General features: G+C 45.4%; 1 protein-coding gene across 1 annotated transcript; it reads left to right on the top strand.

The window, feature by feature from the left end:
* The first annotated feature begins 1,268 nt into the window (after positions 1 to 1,268).
* Positions 1,269 to 10,405, top strand: SNRPB (small nuclear ribonucleoprotein polypeptides B and B1). Its single transcript, XM_044263330.1, has 7 exons — positions 1,269 to 1,397; positions 4,125 to 4,276; positions 6,393 to 6,504; positions 8,361 to 8,513; positions 9,012 to 9,150; positions 9,480 to 9,605; positions 10,314 to 10,405. Exons 1-7 carry the CDS (start codon positions 1,395 to 1,397, stop codon positions 10,322 to 10,324), a joined length of 696 nt encoding a protein of 231 aa, XP_044119265.1. The 5' UTR covers positions 1,269 to 1,394; the 3' UTR covers positions 10,325 to 10,405.
* Positions 10,406 to 21,940: the final 11,535 nt, after the last annotated feature.

Here is a 21,940-nt window from a genome sequence, read left to right as displayed (position 1 = left end):
ACATCTGTAAAGTTTTATTGTAACAGCCATATATTTGTTATGTTCTCTTGAGCTGCTTTCATCCTGTTATGGTTGAATTGAGTCATTGCAACAGAGACCATGTGACCCATAAACCCTAAAGTGCTATCTGAGCTGACCCTTAACAGGAAAAGTTTCCCAGGCCCTGATCTAGACTGAACCTCAGGAATACTTTACCAAACAAAGGCCAGATGAATTCATGACCCCCTTTTTCTTGTTTGTGGAAATCGACAAGCTGATGGTGGCTAGGAGAGCATGGTATAGTAGAGCAGGGGACAACATTCAGGTTCAAGACATTTTGTAGGTGAGCTCCACAGGACTTGCTGATGGATGAATTATGATATGAGAGAGGAAGAGAGGAATCGAGGATGCTTCCAAGTTTGTCATTTTACTTTTTTGCTTTTTTAACCCGAGAAACACCCGAGTCGGGGAACGCTGGTAAGAAGTGGGTTTGGGAAGAAGAGTGAATACAATCAGGAATCCAATTTTCATCATGTTAAATTTATTAGACCTCCAGCTCAAGCAGGTGGCTGGAGATAAAAGGCCATGAGATAAATGAGGAGCCCAGCATTAGAGGAATGAATTTGAAATTCCTGAGCATTTAGGTAGTAGTCACAATTCCCAGGATTGGAGGGGATTGGTTGATTGATTGACTCATTCATTCATTCAAATACGTTTTGTTAAGCAGTGTTCCAGGCATTGCTGTAATGAAAAATACACAAAGGAAAATTTACACACTCAGGATTTCCATTCTAATGGGAGGAGTAATAAAATAACAGAAATATACAGTGTATTAGGGATCAATGTTAAGGAGAAAGATAAAGCAGGGATGGGTGGGAAGGTTGTAGTTTTAATCAGGATGGCCAGCAAAGTCCTCTGTAGGAAAATGTTTGAGCTTAAATCCTGCAGGAAGTGAGGGCATGAGTCGTGCACATAGCTGGAGGATTAGTATTCCAGGCAGAGGCAACAGCAAATGCAAAGGTGCTAAGGCAGGAGGACGACAAGCTAGTTCGCGGAAAAGCAAGGACATTGTCTGCAGAAGAGGCGGAGGAAAGTGGCGGGAGATGATGACCTAGAGGTAATGGGCCCGGGTTGGGGACCGGGACGAAGTGGAACTAGGAAGGTGACCGAATATCTCCGGAAAATTCAGTTTGACGTTAGCCCCGCCCCCAAAGACCCCGCGGGCTTTAGGCTCAAAGCTCCGCGTTTTGGCCGGAACTCAAGAGCCGACGCCGGACCGGAAGTTGCTTTTACCCGACCCCATTTTATCCGAGGCCGCACTTCCGGTGGCGGCGGCGGGAAGAGGAGCGCAGGAGGGCTTCTAGGCCTCGGGCGAAGGGAATCCGGCGGGAATCGGAGCCATCAGAACCGCCACCATGGTGAGGAGGCACAGGCTGGCGGCGCGGGAACTTCCGAGTCTGTCGTGGAGAGCCGACCGCGACTGACCGGGAGTTGGCGGGGGGGGAGGGGAGGTCGTGGGTTGGCCGCTCATGGCGGCGAAGGCCCGGGCCGCGGCCGCCCCGTCCCGGCGAGGGAGACCCGGACCTCGGCCATTCGGCGGGGTCGGGGAGCGGAAGGCTGGAACCGAGGGATGGAGGCCGGGGTCGCTCAGTGGTGGCGAGGATAGAACCGCGGCTCTTCATGCCGCTGTAGCCCCAGTATTTGGGATCCTAACGGGCACTAAGTAAACTTTTGCAAAATAAATACGTGTTTGGGGTTCGGAGCAGGCATTAGAGCCTCAGGAGGACTTGTGAAACGGGGTGAGGGTCTGAGGAGCTGTTGCCGAAAGAGGTGGGAGGACTTGTGGTCAAAACCAGGGGGAGTGCTTGGGTCCGGTAGATGGGAGGGGGAACGAGTATGTTTGGAGGAAGAGTGCAACTCATTTGTTGAGCGTGCCTTTGTGTATGAGTTTCTCTGACTTTACAGGGACTGGGGCTACGTAATGAAATGCTTCCTTCCTTCACCCAGTTCACTTTCTGGTTGGGGACACGGATACTGTATCCAGAGTGGTAATTAAGCATTATGTAAAAGTAACGGCGAGGGAGGGGCGGGACAGGAACGCCCTCTGGGGTAGATGATTCTTGAGCAGAGTCCTAAAATATTGTTATAGGTGTCTTCCCAGGGAGGATGGAAGGGGATGTTACAGATGGGAAGGACTGCAAGAACAAGGCATGAAGGGTCGCACTGTTGAAAGTTCCTGGAGGGGGAAGGGAGGGATGAAGGGGTGGAAGGAGAGATGGGAGGAATTGGCAGGAACCTGGTTTCTAAAGGCTTTTCATGCCACCTAACCCTGTTGGTGATGAGGCATGCCATTGAAGGACCGAGCCAGCAACATGTCGTGAACTTAGTTATGTTTAGAAAGAGCACTCCGTTCTGTAGTGTTGGGTGAACTGAAAGCAGGGAATTGTTTGTGGGATTGGTTGGAAGAGTATGCACTGGCTGGATTCAGTCTGTCCAGGTTCCAACCCAGCTTCCTGGCTGTAAGACAGGGCCAGCTACTTAACCTCTCCTGGCCTCAGCGGCTGCATTTGTAAAATAGGAGTAATAATTAGCCTGATTTCTAGAATTAAATGAAATCTCTAGTGCTTGTCACAGTGCCAGGTACACAGGGAGCACCCAGGAAAACTTAGCTATTACAAGGTGGACAGACCAGTAAATGTTGCCATAAAGGTTCACATCTGTGTGGCCAGAAGCTGTGTGATTACAAGCCCGTTAATGTGGTCATTTGAGGGAGAGTGAACCACATATCCTGTGTCTCCAGGGTGTCAGTCAAGGTTCTGATCCACACATTGGTAGATTAAAAAACCTGTTCTTGTCCAAGCCCACAGAGATGAACAGCAAGCCCAGGGCCTGGCACAGAGAAGGCGCTTGGATGGGTCATGACTGGCCCACACCCATCATACTGACAGGAGGCTGATGGACAAGTCAGATGTCAGGTGGTTTATTTCTAGAGAGATGTAACTGCCAAAGGTGCCTGACAACTTGCATTATGAGATCTATTTAGTCACCCTTTTAGCAAAGCTCCATTGGAAGCCAGGCTACAAATTGGAAAAAGTTGTTGGATTGATAAAGAAGTAGATAAGTTATTTATGTTCTTTTTTTTTTTTTTTAAGATTTTATTATTTTTTTATTTTTTAAGATTTTATTTATTTATTTATTTATTTATCTGTCAGATTGAGAGAGAGAGAGTACACGCAGGGGGAGAGATAGGCAGAGGGAGAAGCAGGCTCCCGGCCGGGCAAGGAGCCCCAGGTGGGACTCAATTCCCAGGACTCTGGGATCATGACCTGAGCTGAAAGCAGTGGATTAACCAACTGAGCCACCCAGGCATCCCAAAATTTTATTTATTTGTCAGAGAGATCGGGAGCACAGGCAGGCAGAGGCAGAGGGAGAAGCAGGCTCCCTGCCAGGCAAGGAGCCCGATATGGGACTTGATCTCAGGATGCTGGGATCATGACCCAAGCAAAAGCAGCCGCTTAACCGACTGAGCCACCCATGTTTCCCAAGTTATATATGTTCTCGAAGACCATTATGAGTTCAAACTGATGAGCGCCCTGGCCACTAGAAAGTTTCCCTACCCAAAGGTAGTCTTGGATGCACACTAACGTTTTTGGTTTAGGGATTCCATTCTCCTTACCTCCAAGCTGATCAGCTCCTTTGTGTTGACAAATTCTCCTTGTTGATTGGATCTTTACTGCCAATCATTCCAGCTCCTCTCTCACCCGGTCTTTTAAATGGGCTGTGGGTGTCACAGCACTAGTCACCTGTAATCTGCACAGTGGCAGATTGCTCTTCCAGTATGGGGGGATTGGATTATACGCTCATGCTCACCCCTGAAACTGACACAGCACAGGCGCAGGTAGTTGTAATATGAAAAAGACAATTTTGAGGGAAGGGAATAACAGTTGTGGGCAGAGGTTAGGGCTGAACGAAGGGTGATGTGGGAGAATTCCTGGGGAAGGGCTGTGGCCAGAAGCCAGAGCTGAGAATCTAGTGAGAACGATAGACAGCTATGTGGAGGAGAAGGCCACAGCTGGTCTTCAGAAAGGACCAGCGATACAGAGGTCTGAAAGAGCTGGACTCATCCTGTTGATTTGTCCTTGCAGACCGTGGGCAAGAGCAGCAAGATGCTGCAGCACATCGACTACAGGATGAGGTGCATCCTGCAAGACGGCCGCATCTTCATCGGCACCTTCAAGGCTTTTGACAAGCATATGAATTTGATCCTCTGTGACTGTGACGAGTTCAGGAAGATCAAGTGAGAAGTGGGCTGTGTGGGGGTGGGATGTGAGTTTTGAGGGAAGTGGATTGGGTGGGTGGGCAGGGTGACAGGTGGTGATGTAGCTAGCTGGTTCCTTGGTTTGCTCCCCTGTGTTAGAGGGCAGATGTAAGTGGGGACAGTGGACTCTAAGAATGCTCCTTCCTTGCTAGCCCGGCAAGCCTTGCTCTCTAGTCTAGCTGAGTGCAAGTTGTCAGGAGGGCTGCTAGACTTTTTGTTTCTCTGACTTTGTCTGCCCCTGGGTACTGGGGTAAAGGGCTCTCATGTTCTCCCCACAGGTGTGTAAGGGGGGAGAGCTTGGTTTTCTGGCCTCATTGCCTATTTGTAAAGCTGTAGCCTAAAGGGCTCTCCCAAGGCAGCCTGGTCTGAAACTGCTTTAAGAAGCCTCTGACCCTCTTCAGGGTAAGTGCTCAGCTTCCCGTGTGGGTTTGGGGCCAGTGATTCTTGTTGGCATTTATAGACACAATTGGAGATATTTTCTACTTTTCTACAATTCCATACATTATTGGATAACTCCCTTGTTTTAAGACTCACAGATCTTAAGCTTCTGGCCTGTTTAAAAATTTGGGCTATAGTTCTCCGTGCATATTACATTTAAGGCATCCTGAGGCCCAAAGAAGTTATGTCACTTCCATAATCATTCAGCTCTTTTTCCACATCCAGTGGTCCATGTTACGTTATTGGCAGCTCTGAATTCCTTCCGATTCCCTTGAGGGCTGTCCTTTTTGTAGCAAGAGGTCAAGAAGTATAGGACACGATGTGGTAGGGATGGCTGAGTGCCAGGGATACAATGAAGAGGGGCCAGCTGATCAGCATAGAACTATTGCAGATGGTTCTCCCCTGTTGTTTTTTGAATGAAACTATTCTGATAATTTAAAAATGTTTATTGGGAAATATATTTTTAAAATATATAAAAGTATACACAGAAAGATTTAAATACCCAGAAGGGTTTGTGTGTGTGTGTGTGGTTTTTTGGTTGTTTTCTTTCTTTTTTTTTTAATGAAAGAGCAATAAATTCTTCTATTTAAAAAAATATAGATAAGGGAAAAGGAAGAAATATCCACCCATAGAAAAGTGCTTTTAATTTAATATAAAAAAATACCATTAAAAGGAAACCTTTAAGTTTTTAAAAATCAGAGCCTTTTGTCTTTCCTCTATTTTTAGAATATTGGTTTTGACTTTTTTTCCCCTTCCCCTGTCTTGCAGCAGTTACTTTATTTCCCAGTTTACATTTACAGTTGACCCTCGCAACAACCCGGGGGATGGGGCACCGGCCCCATGCAGTCAAAAATCCATGTATAACTTTTGACTCCCCCAGACTGAACTGCTGATAGCCTGCTGGTTGTCTGGAGGCCTTAACCAATGACCTAAACAGATGAACGTGTCTTTTATGTGACATGTATTATATACTGTATTCTTAGAATAAAGTACGATAGAGAAAAGTTATTAAAATCATAAGAAGAGCAAATACATTTGCAGTACCATATCAGAAAAAATTCCCATGCAGGTGGCCCTGCACATTTCAAACCCATGTTGTTCAAAGGTCAGCTCTATGTTTTGTTCCTCCTTTTCTGGTGATTGCACTGGGAACACCTGTTTTTGCGCTTTGAGGACAGACGTGTAATTTCTATGTGGTTATTCCTTCATTGTTTCTATTTCTCTGGTGAGGTGAGGGCTGTTGTAGAAGGGTGCTGCGTGCAAGAGGGTTGAGGGGTTCGGTGGATTTCAGTTGTTCAGGCTGCCTCCTCACCCTGCTAAGGCCTTAAGCTGAAGCGAGGGAGTATGGTAATGTCAAAGAAGACTGGACCAAGGAAAGGCCTTCCCAATGGTTATGGAATAACATTCGAGCCAGGGCTGGGCTTTCTTAATTCTTGTCCTGTCTCTTGGTCAGCACATCCCCTTGGCCTGGAAGACAACCACTAAGGGGTAATTAGTTCAGCCTGTGAAGGCTATCCAGAGGAGCTTAGAGAAAGTTTTTGTACCATTTGTTGGGAGATAGAGTGTAAAACAAATCATGGAGGCCCCTAGACAGGTGAATGGGAGCATTACCCTTTTTCTAATGCTTGCTTGTTTGTTTTCCTAAACCCATCCTCAGGCCAAAGAACTCGAAACAGGCAGAAAGAGAAGAGAAGCGAGTCCTTGGTCTGGTGCTGCTTCGGGGGGAGAACCTGGTCTCAATGACAGTGGAGGGACCTCCTCCCAAAGATGTAAGTCCGTGTAGGGGGCCAGTACAAGGGGGGCAACCCTGCTGTGAGCCAGGCTTTGTCTTAGGTTGTCTGCCTTTCACTGCATTACTCACAGGCATCCTCTGGTTTTTGTCTTCCTTTTACAGATAATAGAATCTCAAACAGGTTATCCCACAAGTAAAAGTAGAGATGGGGAACCTTTTCTAAGCTGATGTACATAGCGAGTCAGGAGAAAAGGCACTTGTGGCCATCTGGTCACTTCTTAATGTGATGGCATTTTAGCTGGACTTTAAAAACTCTTAACTGCAAGGGGTACCTGGGTGGCTCAGTTGGTCAGGTATCCAACTATTGATTTCAGCTCAGGTCAGGGGCTCAGGGTTGTGAGATTGAGCTCCACATCAGGCTCTACGCTCAGCAGGGAGGCTGAGAATTCCTTCTGCCATCGCTGCATGCCCACCCCTGCTCATGTTTGCTCACTTGCTCTCTATCTCAGAATAAATAAATCTTTGTAAAAGGAGCGGGGAGGTTTCTTAAGAAAGGATCAGGAAACCAAAGGGCTCATGAACATTAATTGAAAATGCTGGATTGTGGGGCAGTGCTTGGGTGGCTCAGTCAGTTGAGCTGTCAACTCTTGATTTTGTCTCAGGTCATGATCTCTGGGTCCTGGGATCCCACCCTGAGTTGGGCTCCACACTTACTGGGGAATCTGTTTGAGAATTCTCTCTTCTTCTTCCTCTCTCACTCATGAGCACTCTCTCAAATTAAAAAAAAAAAAATCTAAATCCAAATAATAGAAGGTATATATTTTATAAAGTTAGAGAATAATGGTTAACATCTATTAAGCATCTTCTGTGTGCCAAGCACTTTAATATTTTAGTTACTCCTTATACACAGTTTATTGAGATAAATTATTCCCACCTACTAGATTAAAAAAACTGAGCTTTAGTGACATGCCTGAGTGTCCTAGCCTTAAGTGGTGCAGCTGGCATTTGGTCCCAGGCATTCTTGGTTCCATAAACACCAACCCACATTTAGAAATAGAACAGACTTTAGATCATCTAACCAGGTTTTCATATTTTCATTTTAAGGCATTGTCATCAGAGGAATAATCTTATTTTTACTTGACCACATGTGTATTTGGGTTTTTTTTTAATTTAATGCATAATATGTATGCAATACTTTATTCTACTTATTCACTTAACATTGTAAACATATTTCCGGTTGCGGTATACTTTTTAAAAGTAATGTTAAAAATATCGTCTAAAGTGATGATGGAGTAGTGATCCTAGTCATTTTCTTCTTTTTGGACTTTTACATTGAAGCCTTTCCAGTTAAAATGTTTGCAAGGGATTTACCATATTTTTTGGTTAAAGCATATGTCTATATTTATGACTCTTAGATCTGTTTGTAGTAGAAGACACTGCTCTTAACATAAATCATTGTAAGTCTTCATGACCACAGCTGGTTTTGTCATAACCTCATCATTTACAGATGAGGAAACAGTCCCAGAGCTATAGGATTACTTGTCCACTGTTACCTTCCAGGTGAGAATCAGAGCTGGGACTGGACCTTGTTTCTCTTTGAGGCCAGGTCAAGTGCTCTTGTCTGCCTACACCCTTCTGAACGGAGCCCTGCCCCTTCGTTGGTTTAATTTTCATAGTGAATATCTGTTGAGTTGTGGTGTATTAATCTCTGGACTTCCTCTTAAGTTCTAGCCTGCTGTAGGAGTGACAGACCCATGATCTTGGGTGGAAGAGGAATGGTGTTAACATGTATGGGTCTTGATGCCCCATAAATCTTAGGGGCTGTCTTGGCAGTGGTATTCCAAAGTGTACTTCTGATTCCCCAGCATTTTAGTGTATTTCTTTATCTTTTAGACTGGCATTGCCCGAGTGCCGCTTGCTGGAGCTGCTGGAGGCCCAGGGATTGGCAGGGCTGCTGGCAGAGGAATCCCAGCGGGTGTTCCGATGCCCCAGGCTCCTGCGGGACTTGCAGGGCCAGTCCGAGGCGTTGGTGGGCCGTCTCAACAGGTAAGGAGTTGGGGAAGGGCACCAACTTCTCCTGGTTAAAATGAAGAATGGAGAGGGCCCACAGTTTGGGAAGAGTCCAGAACAACCGACCTCTGACTGTCGGGCTGTCAGTATCTCATTATGCTCTGTACATAGTCCCAGAATCAAGTGAGAAGGAAAACTTAACATTGTAAATTATTTTGTTGCTGTTGAAGTAAAGAGATGCATAGAAGGTGTTGGGGCAGAGTGTTTCCATGACAGCAAAGGGGCTGTGCTGTCTTACAGCCTGTTCGCAGTTACACTGACAGTGTGGAGGCTATCCCTCATTTGGACTGGGCCACCTCAACTCAGGCCTGGAAGATGGGAATGAGCACACAAGCTTGGTCTTCTCTGGCAGATGGTTTCAGATAGCCTGATGCTGCGAGTTGTAGCTTAGGGGGTGGGGCGTCTGCTCCAAGTTGTGAGGAAGAGTAGGATGCTGTGTTGTCCTGTGCTTACTTGGCTACTGTGTCCTCTTAGGTGATGACCCCACAAGGAAGAGGCACTGTGGCTGCCGCTGCAGCTGCTGCCACCGCCAGCATTGCGGGGGCCCCGACCCAGTACCCGCCCGGCCGTGGGGGTCCTCCCCCACCTATGGGCCGGGGGGCACCGCCTCCAGGTGAGGAATCCATAAGGAGACCATGGCCACCTGATGGGAGATGCCTGAGCTGGATTCATGATGAGACATAATGTTGACTGAAAGTGATGAGGAGTTTATGTAATTAAGCAGGATTACTCTGAGATCCAGCCTGGCTGATTGACCATGGGACTAGCTGGACAAGAGCCATAGGGAGCCCCACCTCTGGCTCAAGTCCCAGTTTCTTAGGAGAGACTGGGAGGGTGGAATGGTCCATCTGTCTCAGAACTTGGTGGACAGCTTTGCTATGTTTCCTGCTGCCTTCTCAAGATAGACACTTGAGCTGTATTCTTGGGGCTTTTCTCTTGTAGGCATGATGGGCCCACCACCAGGCATGAGGCCTCCCATGGGTCCCCCAATGGGGATCCCGCCTGGACGAGGAACTCCGATGGGCATGCCGCCGCCGGGGATGCGGCCCCCTCCCCCAGGCATGCGAGGTAAGTGCTAGCAGCAGTGACTTGACTTCCCTTAGAGCATGTTGGGATGGGAACTGTAGGGAAGGTTTGGTTTTTGACCATAACCCTCTGGGCTTCTAGGCCTTAAGCTGAGGGAAGTGGACTCTTAGAGGGCAACTTTGTCCACAAAGGAAAGAGGGAAAAAGCATTTCTTAAAATCAGCCTTCCCTCCCTCTTAGAGCAGTTAGAGTGGTCCTATACCCAGGGAACTTCTCAGTGTCCAAGGCAGTATTCTTGGGGCACTGTGAAATAATACATTCTGGAAGTCCCCAACAAGGGTCCCAGGATTGTCTTATGCCCTTAGATTTGATAATGTCTAGTAATTAAGAGGGAGCCCTGGGCTTTGCTGTACTATTTATTTATATATATCTATTTAAATCCAGTTTGAGAAATGCTGACATAGATTAGCCCTCTCGTTTAAGAGCTTAGTGTCCTGCGTCCCAGATTGGTGTTCTTTGCACCAAGGCATAGTGGGTGATCTGTGTGTCTCTAGTTTGGGTTTTATAATCATGGGAAGCCATACCTACCAGAGAGGTCCCTAGTTAGTATATATGTTATGTCCCTCTGATCACTTGGTGACATTTGGGGGGTGGTATGTGTGGGAGGCTGGGGTGGGGTGGGGTGGGGGCTGGGGCTGGAGATTTAAGTTGCAGATCAGGCACTGACTAAACTTCTTAACTCTTACTTCAGGCCTTCTTTGACCCTTGGCCACAGAGTCATGGAAGTAGCTCCACAGAGATGCGGGCCCTACTACCACAGACCTGTTTGTTTGCTATGCCGTTGTTCTCAGAGTCTCACGGGATTGTCTGGTTTCCCTTTCAGGGCCCCCTCCCCCGGGAATGTGCCCACCAAGGCCCTAGACTCATCTTGGCCCTCAGATCCCTGCCTGTTTCCCGTAAGGCTGTACATAGTCCTTTTACTTCCCTGTGGCCTGTGAAACTAGTTTATAATAAACTCTTAAGAATATTTAAGGGTATCTGGTGTGTCTGTTTAATTTTAGATAATGGGGTGCTTAATAGAGTTCAGAAAGGTTGTCTTGGAAAAGTTAGTGCTCATCTCAGCTGCTTCCCTTATAAAATATTTTACTACACATTCGCAGAGATGCACAACTTCATACTGAGAATTCACAAAATTGAACTATGAGATGTTTTCACATATCAAACTGGCAAAGATTAGTTTGTTGAAGTAAACACTCAATGCAGTGTTGGTGATGGTTGTGAATTGGCAATCTTCTTTGGAAGGCACTCATCTTGATAGCCTCTTATGCACTACTTCAGATGATACTCGTTTTCATATGATCAAGTGGGAGGCAGACACTGAAAATGAAAACCGATCGCACTTGGAGAGGAACAGTTTTGGTATAACTTTCTCCCAGCATCACACACATGCATACAGTCTAACCTTTGAGTTGCGGTTCTCCATGATTTCTTCCTAAAGTCTACAGTCAGTGGATAAGATGGTCACTGAGCAGTACTCAAGTACTTAGTACTATCAAGCTTCCAAGGGTACAGAAATACGAAGTGGACACTATTCCGAAGGTACTGTCTGGGGCAAGACAATTCTAAAAGCAAAGGAGACCTTGAAAAAGTGTTGTACTGAAGCATTAGAAATTTCTTCAGGAGTGTAAAGGTGGTTCAGCATAATGGAATACACATTAATGGAAGGAAAAAGCCACACGATCATTTCTTTTTTTTTTTAAAGATTTTTTATTTATTTGACAGAGAGAAATCACAAGTAGGCAGAGAGGCAGGCAGAGAGAGAGGGGGGAGAAAGCAGGTTCCCTGCGGAGCAGAGAGCCCGACGCGGGGCTCGATCCCAGAACCCTGGGATCATGACCTGAGCCGAAGGCAGAGGCTTTAACCCACTGAGCCACCCAGGCGCCCCCCACACGATCATTTCAATAGATGCAGAGAAAACATTCGATGAAATTCTGACGCCCTTCATGATTAAAAACAGCACATTAGGAATGGAAAGGAACTTTGTAAACATGACAAACGGGTTTATTTGAAAAACCCACAGCCAACAACGGAGGTGCCCTCTTGAACCACTGCTGTTCACCCTTGTACTAGAAGTTAGCCACAACAATTTGGTAACTATACAAAATTAAAGATACAGAGGTTAGGAAAGTAAAACGACAATTCACCATGTAGAGAAAATCCCAAAGAACCCATGAGGAAACTAGAGATGATCAAGTCTGCAGAGTTGCAGGGTCCAGGATCACACAGAAATCAATTGTGTGTCTACACCAGCAACAATCTGAAAAGGAGATTTTGCATTTACAGCAGCATTCCAAAAAATAAAATACCTAGGAATTGTTTAACCAAGGAGGTGAAAGATCTGTACATTGAAACTAAAGCATCTTGGAAAAAAACACAAAACCCTAAATAAACAGACCACTCGTGCTCATGGGTTGGAAGACAATATTGTTAAGATGGCAATACTCTCCAAGATGATGTATATATAGAGTACAGTCTGTGTAAATTCCAATGGCCTCCCCCGCCCCCCAAACAAGTGGATTGGGGCGCCTGGGTGGCTCAGTGGGTTACAGCATCTGCCTTTGGCTCAGGTCATGATCCCAGGGTCCTGGAATTGAGCCCCACGTCTGGCTCTCTGCTCAGCAGGGGACCTGCTTCCTCCTCTCTGCCTGCCTCTCTGCCTACTTGTGATCTCTGTCTGTCAAATAAGTAAATAAAATATTAAAAAAAAAAAAGTGGATCCCTCAAATTCCTATGAAGCGGTTAGAGGCCACAATTAGACAACTTATATTGAAAAATGTTTGGGGCGCCTGGGTGGCTCAGTGGGTTAAACCTCTGCTTTCAGCTCAGGTCACGATCTCATCTCAGGGTCCTGGGATGGAGCCCTGTATCGGGCTTTCCGCTTAGCAGGGAGCCTTCTTCCCTTCTCTCTCTGCCTGGCTCTCTGCCTACTTATGATCTGTCAAATAAATGAATAAAATCTTAAAAAAAAATGTTCAAAGTTGGATGTTTCACACTTCTGATTTTACAACCCAGTACAAATCTTCAGTAATCAAAGCAGTGTGATATAAACATACAGACCAATGGAATAGAATTAAGAATCCAGAAATAAACCCTTGCTTATATGACTAACTTATTTTTGACAAGTGCTAAAACTTTTCATTGGAATAAGAAGTCTCTTCATCAAACAGTGCTGGGACAATTGGATTTAACTAGTGCAGGAGAATGAAGTTGGACCTCTGCCTTGCTCCCAGGTCACTCATTAACTCAAAATGGATCAACAATCTACATAGAAGGCTAAAACAATGAACCCACTAGAAGGAAACAGATAATTCTTGACCTGGAGTCTGGTGATAGATTCTTAGGTTTGACACCAAAAGCACAAGCAAAACGAAACAACTTTTGTGCATCAAAGGATATTATCATGAATGTGAAAAGGCAGCCTACAGAATGGGAGAACAATATTTGCAAATCCTATATCTGATTTGGGTTTAATATCCAGACCATCTAAGGAACTTTTACAACTCAACAGTAAAAAGATAATAGCCCAATTTAGCACTTTAAAAAATTTATTTATTTATTTATTTATTTGACAGATCACAAGTAGGCAGAGAGGCGGGCAGAGAGAGAGGAGGAGCAGGCTCCCCGCCGAGCAGAGAGCCTGATGTGGGCCACGATTCCAGGACCCTGGGACCATGACCTGAGCCGAAGGCAGAGGCTTTAACCCACTGAGCCACCCAGGTGCCCCAGCACTTAAAAAAAAAAAAAAAAAAAAAAGATTTTATTTATTTGACAGAGATCACAAGTAGGCAGAGAGGCAGGCAGAGAGAGGAGGAAGCTGGCTCCCCTCTGAGCAGAGAACCTGATGCAGGGCTCCATCCCAGGACCCTGGCTCAATCCCAGGACCCTGGGACCACGACCCCAGCCGAAGGCAGAGGCTTTAACCCACTGAGCCACCCAGGAGCCCTGATAATAGCCCAATTTAAAAGCAAAGGAATGGAACAGATTTCTTCAAACAAGATCTACACACAGATAACAAGCACATGAAAAAGATTCAGCATCACTGGCTTAAAGAGATGCAAATTAAAACCACAGTGAGAGACCATTTCACATCCACTAGGATGGCTATCATGGACAGTAAGGGCGGGGTGGAGGGAGCTAACTGCTGGCTGCGAGCATGTGGGAAAATAGGACCCCTTGTGCATTGCTGGCAAGAATATAAAATGGTGCAGCCAGAATGGAAAACAGTTTGGCAGTCCATCAAAAGGCTAAACATAGAAATACCATATGATCTAGCAATTCCACTCCTAAGTATATACCCAAAGAGAAATGAAAATCTATATCTATGCAGAAACTTGTATGTGAATGTTTATAGTACATTAATCATAAAAGTCACACTGTGGAAACAACTCAGCTGTCCATCAGTGGGTGAATGGATACACAAACGGTGGGATATGATATTCAATAAAATATTATTCAGCCATAAAAGAAATGAAATATTGATACATGCTGCCATTTGGATGAACCTTGAAAACACTGTGCTAAGGGAAAGAAGCCAGATGCAGAAGGTCACATTATAGGATTCCTATTATTTGAAACATCCAGAATAGGTAAGATCATAGAGACAGCGAATTAGAAGTTACTGGGGCATGGGGACGGGGCCAAGGTCGAATGGAGATGGATTACTTAGTGGATATATGGTGTTTTTATGTGGTGATGAAAAAGTTTTGCAACTAGGGATAGATAGCTGGTTATTATATAACATATTGAATACAACTAAATGCAATTGAGTTCTACCGGTCAAGTTAATAAAGTAGTTACTTACATGTTAAGGGATTTCACCTGAATTAAAAAAGAAAGAAGGGAAAAGAGTTTTTTGATTAAAAAAAAAATTGAAAAAAAAAAAAGAGAGAGTTTCTTCATGTAAAGAGGTTTACCAAGGTTTTTTACTGTGGGAAGGATATTTCAGCAGAGGAAAAGGCTGAGGAATAAGGACATCAGGGAGGTGAGCTTGGTGGCAGCTTTTGGCAGAAGATTGAATGGCTGGCTCAGACAATGTCATAGGAACCTATGTCCCAAGCAGCAGCAAACTGCAAAGCAGGGCTGGGGCACCCCTCCGGGGAGCCTTCCATTTGCTTATCAGACGTGGCCCAAAAGAATTTTGTACTCTTAGCCTGAGCTGAAAGGCATGGACTCTTCTTTGACCATTCAAGTAATACACATTTTCCTCAACAAAGGAAAAATGTAGTTATGCATTTCCTAGTGATTCGCAAAGTAAAAATACTGTCTGCTCAAAACTAATTGAAATCCAAATTGTGCTTGGTCAGACCCACATGCAAACTCTTCTGTAGTTTATGTATTCTGCTTGTTTCTTTTAAAAATATTTTATTATAGAAAGCTCATTAAAGAATGAAATCTACTTAAAGAAGGAAATCTACTTTGAGGGGAAAAGGAAAGGAAGGAAGTTCCCACTGTATACCATTTAGAACTTTTAAACTATGAACCATGTGAGCACTTTCCCTAGTTAAAAAAAATTCAGTATTTTAAAAAAAAATCATCAACTGTATTTAAAAGAAAAAAATTTAAATTAACATATAATGTCTTATTCGTTTCGGGAGTACAGGTCTGTGACTCATCAGTCTTACACACTTCACAGCATCGCCATAGCACATACCCTCCCCAATATCCATCACTCAGCCACCCCATCCCTCCCACCCCGCTCCCAAATGTACTTAGAAAGGAAGAAAGGAAGAAAGAAAGAGAGAAAGAAAGAAAGAAAGAAAAAAAAAGAAAGAAAGCCCACCAGGAGGCAGCATTGCTCTGTCGGGAGGGAGGGAACTGCTGGTGTATGAGCTCAGACTGGAACGGTGCTGGGATTGTGGGTTGTAGTTTTGATTCCTCCTTTTCTATATTGTTCTAACTTTCTACAAAGACCCATACAGAAATAAAGTACACTTTATTTAAGGAAAGAAGAAAGTGTCAAGCCCTGCCCCTCTTTGGCTGTGGGGCCATATCTCTGTATGATGTATACTAAATCCCTAAAAGTTGACTTACTGAGGAAGATGAGGGATATGTAAAAATGTTGCAAGATACACCAAGTGAGTAGCTCTCCAACTGTATCATCTTGCATCATTTGTAACAGGGTATGTGTGTGTGTAGGGGTCTGTTTCTCACATCCTTGCTAACTTTGTGTATTGTTATATTGTTAGATCTTGTTTCATTTGATACCTTTAAAAAAAGCACCTCTTATTTTTATTAGTAAATACCTAGTTATAAGAGAGGCTGGTGATGTTTTCATATATTTCAAAGAAGCTTACGTTTATTTTTCTGTGAGGGACTTCCCCACTCCGACAAGGGCAGGAAATCCCTCCCCATTGTTTACCCATGGCTCTGTGCACTCAGCACACGCTTTGAATGAATGGATGGGAAATGACTTTTCTAGGCTCTGGTTTCCTCATCTATAAGATGTGAGTGTTCTCCTGTTGGGATACTGACCTCCCACACCCCCCAATTTTGGTTGGACAGTGGGGACTGATGACCTTCCACATTTCATCAAGGGGCTAGAAAAGATTTATTGTTGACATAAAGTGGCTTTGGGGGCAAAGCAGACATGCTCCTAAGCAGGTCTGAATATGGCTTGAGAGAGCAGGGAGAGGTGACTGGCCCATTTTATTGTGCTTAGGGAGTGGGGCTGTGCTGAGGGGCCCTTGAGAGGGGCCCCAGGTGCCCAAGGGAGGGAACCCGCAGGCTTTCTCATGGGCTTGAAACTGTCAGCAAGCATAAACACATGAAGCTGGGCTTCGGATTACAGAGTGATAGAAGAGTGCTTCACTGAAGATTAGATGACGTTATATACATAATAAGGTCAGCACAAAGGAAGGAGCCAATGAATATTTGCCATTATTATTATTCTTGAGTCTTTCGATCCTAACTTTGTAAAGAGAGAGTTTTGTCTTTTGAATATAACCTTAGAATTCTTTTTTCAGGAGTAAGGTCTATATAATTATAGGATTTGGCTGCTGTTATGATATGGTTTGCTTGTCCATCTCATCCCAGTGGCCCAGTTACACTGCTTTGCATGGAATCAAGAATGTGCTTGTTTCCAGAATGCTTCATAGTGAGGGCCTTGCTTGGTGCTATGCACGTCGCAGGTGCTATGTCAGGGAAGGCTAGTTGATATAAATGGAAGAGAATGTCCCTGGGACGTGGGGTGGGTGAAGCTGAACATGGCCATGTCCTATGATCCAGCATTTCCACTCCTACATGTATCCCCAACAGAAATGCTGGACATCTGCTTACAAATAGATGTGTGCACGAATGTATATAGCAGCTCTACCCGTGATAGCCCAAACTGGAAACTACCTGCATATCCATCATCAGGAAAATGAATAGACAGTAGTACACAGTTTGAAAGATATGAAAGACAAATTGTAGTATACACACACATTGGAATATTGCAGGTCAAAGAATATGAAAGATCTACAATACCTGCCAGCAATACAGATGAATCTTCTGTATAAAATGTCCGGTGACAATGATGTGTAATTCCATTCATCTAAAGCACAAACACTAATCTTTGCTTCCACAATTTAGGATTATGGCTACCCTGGGGGGTAAAGTAAAGGGAGCTTCTAGGGTGCTGGTAATGTTCCATTTCTTAATCTGAGTGCTGGTTACCTGAGTGGGTTCAGTTTGTGGGTTCAGCAAGCTGCACAATTTTCTAAAAAAAAATTGTATTTTATATAAATTCACTTATTAACATATAGTGTACTATCAGTTTCAGAGGTAGAGTTGAGTGATTCCTTGGTGGCATCTAACACCCAGTGCTCATTTCACGGATGCACACTTTTGATATGAATATATTTCTGTATGCATGTTAAGCCCTTATAAAAATGGAAATGAAATTTTCATCGGGGAAAATCGCAAAGGAAACTTCCCATTATGCTGACCACGGTGGTGTCTAGGGGAGGAGACCCTGGCTGGTGTTTCCCCCTCCTTTCTGTATGTTCCTAATTTACTCTCACTCATTCATTCACTCATTCTGTAAGTATTTATTGCATGCCTACTGTGTACTGGGAACTGTTCTGTTCAACTCTACTGGGTATAAGAATGAACAAAAGGGGTGCCTGAGTGGCTCAGTGGGTTAAAGCCTCTGCCTTCGGCTCAGGTCATGATCCCAGGGTCCTGGGGATCGAGCCCCGCCTCGGGCTCTCTGCTCCGCAGGGAGCCTGCTTCCTCCCCCTCTCTCTCTGCCTGCCTCTCTGCCTGCTTGTGATCTCTGTCTGTCAAATAAGTAAATAAAATCTTAAAAAAAAAAAAGAATGAACAAAATATTCTCTGTACTTGATGAACCTCATTCTAGAAGGGGGGATGGACAGTAAATAATATGCATGTAAATACATTATGTCAAATGGTAACAAATGCTATGGAGTAAAGTAAATCAGGAAGGGAGATGTGAAATGCTGTGGGTGCGGCTCTTTAATTAGGGGATCAGTGACGGTCCTACTGATAAAGAGCAATCTGAGCAGAAACCTATTGGAATAAGGGAGCAAGCCTGGCAGGTGTGGTTGGGGATGGACAAAAAGGATCCCAGGTAGGGGGTACAACAACTGCAACGGCATTCAGGTGGGAGCGCTCTTTATTTTTCACAAAACATCAACAAGGTCTCCGGGTCAGTTACCAATTTATTGCGTCTCAGCCCCAAACCCAGCCTTTTGATCAGGGGCGCAATGTCATAGTTTGTCGGCAGAGGGCGCTGGAGAGACACGGCAGGGTGCGAGGGCTTGCTTTCCGCTTCTGGTGAGTTCTCCTGGCTCCTGCAGCTTGCACTGCTTCTCTGGGGCCCGGCTCCCACAGCCCGGGTGGTCTCAACAGCACCAGCTTCTGCACGGAGGAAGGCTTTGTCAGCACCGGCTCCTGCGACGCCCCAGCCATCAGCCCCCCATGGCCAGCAGCCTCCCCGGGGCACCTGTCTCCCGCGGTTTTGTAAGAGCACCGCTGGGGAGATATCTTGCCACCAATGGCTTTCCCTTGCATCTGACAGGGCAGATTTCCAGCAACTTCCACTAGAGAGGCACACAGCTCACTTCTCCACAGATGTGCTCACCATAGCATGTCCTCTACAGCAAGCGAGGTCTCAGCCTTGGTGGGGGGCGGGAGTGGGCTCTTCCTGGGGGCTTTTTCTGCGGTAGGGCTAGTCACAGCTCATTAAATGGGAAATTTCTAAATTATTTGGAGTGCTCTTTATTTCTTATTAGCTAATCCCCTATTACTCCAACCCGCATTATAGTCAATAATTTTATTTATTTATTTATTTATTTTGAGAGAGAGAAGTGAGGGTGGGGAGCGGAGGGGCAGAGGGAGAGAGAAAATCTTAAGCAGGCTCCGTGCCTAGTGCAGAGCCTGTGGCAGGGCTTGATCTCACCACCTTGGGATCATGACCTGAGCAGAAATCAAGCATTGGCCCCTTAACTGACTGCATCACCCTGAAGCCCCTCAATAATTCTTTGTATTAAACTTTCCCCATACAAATGACTGCATGACTAATCAGGTCCTGCCTGATACAGTCCCTCTGGCTCTTGAGGAGTGGGTAAGAAAGACAGTGATAGGAAAGGCCAGAGAGAAGCCGGGGGGCCCTGGAGGACCCTTGCTTTCACTCTGAGTGAGATGGGATGCCCATGGAGGGGATTGGAACAAAGCAATGACATGATATACCTTACCTTTGGAAGGCTCCCCTGGTTGCCTCGAGGAGAAAGGAGAGAAGGGGAGTAGGAGCTGAGGCAGGGAGACTAGGAGGGAGGCTACTGTAATATTCTAAGCAAAAGACAGTAGTGGCTGGGATCCGAGTGGCTTGGTAGTGGTGCCAAGAAGCAGATGGATTCTGGGCATCTTTTGAAGGCGGAACTGACAGGATTTGCAGTTGGATGTCATGAGATGAGAGAGGAAAATAGGGGTAAAGAATAATTCCAAGGATTTTGACCCAGAGGACTCCCCAGAGGGGGTTCCCATCTACAGTAGGAGGTGACAGGAATCAGGGATTCGGATTTGGATTCAATTTTGGATGTGGTAAGTTAGACACAAATTGAGAAGCGTTTATTTAAGAAAATCTACCAAACCTCTGTAAGACCCATGGGAAATCCATGGTGTTTTAGCTTAGAGCTTCTGGTCCCTTACCCCCAGCTCTGTGGTCCTATCAGGGCAAGGCAGGCCTTGAGGGCTGCATGGATGAAGAGACTGGACTTTATTGGAGAAAAGTGCAGAATATTACATGCCCTGCAGCGATGTCAAACCCAACAGCAAGATCAGTGGCAAACTATTAGAGAAGACCAATGTCTCCGTTAGCCTAAGGCCTCTGAACTGGTTGGAGCAAGCACCAACAGATAGACCAGCCAGAAATTTAATAGTGGATATGTGGGAAGGAGGCAGCCAGACAGGCTTGGTAAGATCCTACTTGTCCCTGGTGGTCTGGAAGGCTGAGGTCATAGCTAAGGCTGTGAGCCCTTAAAAAGAGAGCATAGAGAACACCAGCCAGCTACTCCTTCCTGGCTGAGGGTGAGGACAGAAATTCGGGGCACCTGGGTGGCTCAGTGGGTTAAAGCCTCTGCCTTCGGCTCAGGTCATGATCCCGGGGGTCTTGGGATCAAGCTCTGCATCAGGCTCACTGTTCAGCAGGGAGCCTGCTTCCTCCTCTCTCTCTGCCTGCCTCTCTGCCTACTTGTGATCTCTGTCTTTCAAATAAATAAAAATCTTTAAAAATAAAAAAAAAAAGAAATTAAAAGATAGGGCCCTCTTGTAAATTGCCTCGACTTTGAATGCATTCCTGAAACCACCCATACATGCATCAGCGAAGGAGAGGAGGCATGCTGGCTCAAGGTGCTTCACCCCAACCCTTGATTCATCATGTGCTGACCCAGGGATGACCTCTAAGAAGTCAGACTTAAAAACAAGAACAAAAGAACTCCGAACTCTAAGTCGAGAGGTCAGCCACCACACAACGCAAGGCAAATAGATGCCACAATCCAGGCCAACAAAAGGAGGACACAGAGAAACAAAGAAACAGCAGTAGCCACTGCCCCTCCTGGGAGGGATCAGAAGTCAGAGTGGGAGGAATATCTGATGTAAAATGTCTAGCCTTCAGTAAAAAATGCTTTTTAGACATGTAGCACGCACACACACACACACACACACACACTCACACAAGCTAGGAAAGCATGACCTCTCCCTCTCCCTGCAGGGAAAAAAAAACAACAACACAACAACCCCCAAACAAAACAGACAATGCACACAATCTCTGAGCAAAGATTTCAAAGCAGCTCTTACCAATATGCTGGCCTAACAGATCTATGGGACGCCCTGCCCGACCACGGCAGAACACACCTGCTTTCTAAGCATGCGGTAACGCTCCTTTTTTTTCCTTGAAAGATTTTATTTATTTATTTGACAGAAGAGAGACAGCAAGAGAGGGAACATAAGCAGAGGGAATGGGAGAGGGAGAAGGAGGCTTCCCGCTGAGCAGGGAGTCTGATGCGATGCAGGGGTCAATCCCAGGACCCTGGGATCACGACCTGAGCCAAAGGCAGATGCTTAACTGACTGAGACACCCAGGCATCTCACATGGTAACATTTTTGAGGGTGGATGATACGCTACACAATAAAGCAAACCTCCATCGGTTATTTTTTTAGATTAAAATTTTTATTTTGGGATAACAATAGTTTCCATGCAGTCATAGGAAACAATACAGAAAGATCCCAGGTAGCCCTCCGCCAATTTGCCCGAACAGTAACATCTTGCAAATTACAATACAGTATCCCAGCCAGGATACTGAGCTTGATACAGTCAAGGGTGACAACCTTCCATTACCAAGATGCTTGTGCTGCCCTGTTATACCCAGCCTGACTCTCACCCTCACGCCTCCTTAACCTCAGACAGCCACTAATCTGTCCTCCAGTTCTAGCATTTTGTCATTTCAAGAATGTGGTAGAAATAGAATCATATAGTATGTCACCTTTTGGAATTGTTTTTTTTTTTTTTTATTTGGCATAATTCTATGGGGATTCCTCTAGGAGTATCCATAGTCCATTCCTTTTAGTTGCTGAGTAGTAGTCCATGCTATGGATGGACCCCAGTTGAATTAGCAGTTAAGGACATCTAGCCTGCTTCCGGTTTGAGGCTGTTACCAATAAAGCTGCTAGACATCCATGCACATGTGTTTGTGTGCACACTAACTTCATTTCCTGGGGTAAATGCCCAGGAGTGCAATTGCTAGTTTGTATTTTAGTGGCTCCTTCCTTCCTTGTTGCTTCCTTCCTTCCTTCCTTCCCCGCCAAACTATTTTCGACAGC

Source organism: Neovison vison, chromosome 8 (assembly GCF_020171115.1).
Source record: "Neovison vison isolate M4711 chromosome 8, ASM_NN_V1, whole genome shotgun sequence".
In the NCBI taxonomy this organism is placed as follows: Eukaryota; Metazoa; Chordata; class Mammalia; order Carnivora; family Mustelidae; genus Neogale; species Neogale vison.
The sequence above is the reverse complement of the archived record's forward strand: the minus strand, read 5'-3'. Positions and strand labels throughout refer to the sequence as shown.